General features: G+C 42.4%; 1 protein-coding gene across 5 annotated transcripts in view; it reads left to right on the top strand.

Moving 5' to 3' along the window:
- The window catches only part of atf7b (activating transcription factor 7b), a 12,582-nt gene extending 9,070 nt beyond the window's left edge, over window positions 1-3,512 (top strand). For all 5 annotated transcript variants that reach the window (XM_034299144.2, XM_034299136.2, XM_034299147.2 and 2 more), the window contains 2 exons: window positions 134-236; window positions 1,080-3,512. In XM_034299144.2, coding sequence (XP_034155035.2) covers window positions 134-236; window positions 1,080-1,273 — 297 coding nt within the window. In that variant the 3' untranslated portion in view covers window positions 1,274-3,512. The remainder of the gene's footprint in view (window positions 1-133; window positions 237-1,079) is intronic.
- The last annotated feature ends 1,488 nt before the right edge of the window (window positions 3,513-5,000 follow it).

Raw genomic sequence — 5,000 nt, 5'->3', positions numbered from 1 at the left:
ACACACTCACACACACTCTTACACACTCTTACACACACACACACACACACACACACAGGTGCAGAGTGTGAAAGTATAACCCCGTGGGGAACGTCTTTAATTGTGTGTGTGTTTGTGTGTGTGTGTGTGATAGAATGAAGTGTCTCTGCTCAGAGCCGAGGTGACCCGTCTAAAGGAGCTCCTGCTGGCTCATAAAGACTGTCCCGTTACTGCCATGCAGAAAAAAGCCTACCTGGGTAAGAGGTGACCTATTTACCTGTCAGAACGTCAGAACTTCACTTTCAGGCTCCCGAGTGGTGCGACAGAAAAACGTTTGCTCGATGGTCCAGAGATCACGAGCCGAGAGTCTGAAATTGGCCGTGCTCTCAGAGAGGGAGAGAGAGATGGCAGATTGTCGCTCACCTGTCAGTCACAGAGACGCTAGCCAATCATATGCATCTCTGAGTTAATGTATGAGGAAGAGGGCAGATGGCGCTTTCTTCCGAGTGTGTTACGCCGCCCCCTGATGCAGCAGATTGAAAAGATGCAGCTTCAGAGGAAGCTGTCGTATGATCAGGGAGAGCTGACCGGTGGGCGGGAACTTGCCAAGACTAGATTAAAATAAATAAATTATTACAGCGTAAATAAATAATTACAATTAGAAATAACGCTATATAACAAGCAGCGATTTAGGGGCCAAGCACTTCCAGACTATCCGTGCATGTTTCCAAGGAGATGTACTAAATTAGAGGATCAGATATTGCCTCACTTCCTGTTTTCATTAGTTCCTTTAAACTTGTTTAAATTTTTTTTTTGTATTAGTTTACGTAATATAACTAATTAGTGAATTTGTTATGTTAACTAATCTAATGAAATTAAATGCTTAATTGATTAAAAAACCTGTTTCTTAATTAGTCTTTTCGAAGTAATCTAATTAACTAATTAGAATTCCAGTATAATTAGATTCTTGGAATTCTTAATTTGATTAATTTGTTTGTTAGTTAGTTAGTTAGATAGACTCCGCCCCCTGTGTTTTGGTACCGCATGACCGGTTCTAGATTGGGTTCTGTGGTATGTCTATGCTCTGTGTGTGTGTGTAGCTGCAGGTGTGGATGAGAGCTCGGTATCGGCGCTGGTTCTGCCCGTCTCGGTTCCGGCTCCGGTCTCCGTTAACGGACTGAGTGTGCGAGCGGCGGAGGCTGTGGCCGTGTTGGCGGGGATGGGGTCGGGCCAGTGGAGCGGCGCGGGAGCGGGCGGAGACACGCCCACCCAGTCACAGCCCACCTCCAGATGATGACCGTGCGCTCCGGCCAATGGGAAGTGGGCGTGGCTCGAGGAGGTGGGCGTGTCACGCGAGCGCATTGTTGCTGAACTGTTGAAACCACTCCCTGCTTTTCACTCTCACCGTTTTTTCTGGACCTTTAAGTGTGTGACGTGTCACGTGATGTCGCTGGCTGACTATACAGACTCGGACGCACTGCAGGAAAAACACACACACACACACACACACACACACGCACGCACACACACACACACACACACACACACAGCTCATATCCTGTACTTTCTCATGTTACATTTTTAATAACTGATATATTTCTTTGGTGTTTGTGACTGCATGATTCATTCAGACGAGTTCACACTAGCAAGGTGACAAGTCGCCCATGTCACTTGTGGGCGTGGCCTAACCTGCGTTTCGAAGAGAAACAGTAGTATGTATGTATATGTATGTATATATATATATATATATATATATATATATATATATATATATAGACACACACACACACACAAACATATCTTTAAAACTAACTAGTTAGACACACGTTAAATACCGCACTGATCAGCGTGAAAATGAAACGGTTGTGTTGTTTCGGTGTTACACACTCAGCTTCATTCTCAGATTAGATTAGCAAAGCGAGTTAACTGTACTAGCTACATACACTAGCTACTTCCTTCCAAGCTCTATTCTTCTTCCTAACGTCTCTATATGACAGTTAACGAGAGATCGGATATGCCAGGAGAAAAACCACGGTTGTACAATTTTCTTCCATTTTGGCGAGAAACAATTGAAGGTAGGAGCTAAATTTGCCACGGGATTGTTCCGATGAATCATTCAAGCTTGTTGTTTTACAGCATCATACCTAATTTGCATAGAACTCGTACCTAATTTGCATAGAACTCGTACCTAATTTGCATAGAACTCGTACCTAATTTGCATAAAAATGTTTCTGAAATCTCCGTACGCAGAAAACGGACCTGTTGCTTTGTCGCTCGCTAGTGTGAACGTAGGTTTAGACGCATTAACGTGCTAGACTCCGCCTCTGAGACTCCGCCTCTTTTCTCTCTACACTTCCTTCCTTTTGTCCTAAAAACTCTGACTAGTGAACGTGGAAATCCTTCCTCTGAGGAAGAGCAGCGTAATTTTATGTACGCGTGTTAATATCGGTCAGTGTATACGATGCGTTAGCATAAACCACAAACAATCACGTGATCACGTTATTTTTAACAAAACGATCTGCTTTGTTCATTTAGCCAGTATAACAACTCTCGCATCATCTGTGTGATGTACAGGTTTTAAAATCATTGTAGGATCTCAGGACACACACACACACACACACACACACTTTATGTATATATATATATATATATATATATATATATATATATATATTATATATATATATATATATAATGTATAAATGCACCGATGCTTTTCATTTCTCACAGCTGGTTTTATACTCGTATGCATATCGTGAAAGGATCATCATACAGCAAATATTAGGAAAAAAAACGTGATAATCATTAAAACTAGCGCTAATCACTATTTAACTCTTGTTTTTGTTCACTTAAGCGCTTTGTTTCAGCAATTTGTCATAGCGACATGCTTTAAGTGTGTGTGTGTGTGTGTGTGTGTGATTACAATACAGACGAGAATGCAGTCTCTCTCACAGTGGAAGTGTAAGCGGCAAATGCTGAACGTTTTCGTCATCACAGTTTGACGAAGTCTTGAGTTAAAGGTATTTTTGTATATAAACGAAGCTGTAAATGTGTCAAATCGCTTCTTTCAGAGACGGGACTACTTTTGTTTTGGCGTAGGGATATCACAAAACTTCCAGGAAAGCGTTAAATAACCGGAACTACTTTACTTTATTTCTGCAGCATTGGAAAGTTCTTGTCAATCATACACACACACACACACACACACACACTACACCACATCCTCATGCTCAGTATTTATTAGGTCTTCGTTCTGTGAGGCCCCGCCCCATTCCGCCCCGCCCTCATATCCAGTCGCGTGTGTGTGTGTGTGTGTGTGTTGTGCTTTATGAATATGAATGAAGAGCGTATCCTCTGTGTGTATCACTAACTGAACGTGTGAAAGTGTCGCTCATCAGCTGAACTCTTTACAGAGCTGTAAATATCAGTGAGTATATAAAATAATAAAATACGTGTCGCAGCATCGCTGTCTGTATATGAACTAAATGAAATGGTCCTGAAGATATATTGTAATAAATAAACATTCGATGGAACTCAACAGAGTCGATGTTTTTCACTTTGCAGCACTGTTCTTTACTCACAGAGACAGCAAGTCTGGATTCTGAGACAGTCACAATTTTGAGACGGTAAGTCACGAACTTGAGACAGTAAATCAGAATTTTGAGACAGAATTTGAGACACTAAGTCTGGATTTTGATACAAGTCCAAATTTGGGACAGTAAGGTATTTTGAGACAGAATTTTGAGACACGAAGTCAGGAATTTGAGACAAGTCAAAAAGTCAAACAGAGCGATCACTCTCTGCTGAACATCAGCGGCTCCTCTGTGGAGATCGTCAAGAGCACCACATTCCTTGGTGCTCACCTGGCGGAGAACCTCACCTGGTCCCTCAACACCAGCTCCATAACCAAGAAACCCCAGCAACATCTCTGCTTCCTGTGAAGACTGAGGAAAGCACATCTCCCAGCCCACATCCTCACCGTGTTCTACAGAGGGACTATCGAGAGCATCCTGAGCAGCTGCATCACTGCCTGGTTTGGGAATTGCACCGTTTCGGATCTCAAGACCCTTCAGCCCCCTATCTCAAGACACTTACACCTCTCGCTGCATCCGCAAAGCCACCAGCATTGTGGACGACCCCACACACCCCTCTCACACTCACACACACCCCTCTCACACACTCTTCACCCTCCTGCTGTCTGGTAAACGGTACCGAAGCATTCGGGCCTCACGACCAGACTGTGCAACAGTTTCTTCCCCCGAGCCATCAGACTCCTCAACACTCAGAGACTGGTCTAAAGGAACACACACACACACACACACACACACACACACACACACACACACAACTGAACACCGTCCCACTCCCTTTGCGATTTTTGCACATTTCGGTATTCACTACCTGCATTTTTTTTTGCTGCTACTGTATTTATAAAATATTGTATATAATGTTTTGTCATTACTCTCTACCTGGCTGCTACCCCAATAAATTCTATGTCCATATATGGTATAAGCTTATCTGCTGAATACTGTGTCATAGTATGTTGTGTTTACATTCACAGCATTTCTTTATTTTATTGTTAGTCTTTTGCACTGCTGTTATTTCTGACACTTTCATACTAGACCTGTGCACTGATCAGCGCTGCACTGTCTCTTACTGCGCCTATTGTCCTGGTTTAGTAGTAATTGTACTGTCTTGTGCTGTTTGCACACGTTTGCACGTGCACTTTATGTAGTAATGTGTAGTCTCTTGTAGCTCTGTGTTGTTTTCTGTAGCACCATGGTCCTGGAGGAACGTTGTTTCGTTTCACTGTGTTCTGTACCAGCTGTAGAAATGACAATAAAGCCACTTGTCAGAATTTTTTGATAATTAGGCCGAATTTTGAAATAAGTTAAATCTGTGGGATGTCAGAAGTTTGAGATAAATCGAAATGTTTGCTATAATACGTCACACTTTTGAGAAGTCTGAATTCCGATGATAAAAATGTTGAGAAGTCAAAACTGTATGAGTTTGATTTTTTC

This window comes from Pangasianodon hypophthalmus, chromosome 2 (genome assembly GCF_027358585.1).
Source record: "Pangasianodon hypophthalmus isolate fPanHyp1 chromosome 2, fPanHyp1.pri, whole genome shotgun sequence".
Taxonomy (NCBI): Eukaryota; Metazoa; Chordata; class Actinopteri; order Siluriformes; family Pangasiidae; genus Pangasianodon; species Pangasianodon hypophthalmus.
This window is presented reverse-complemented; position numbering and strand designations above follow the sequence as displayed.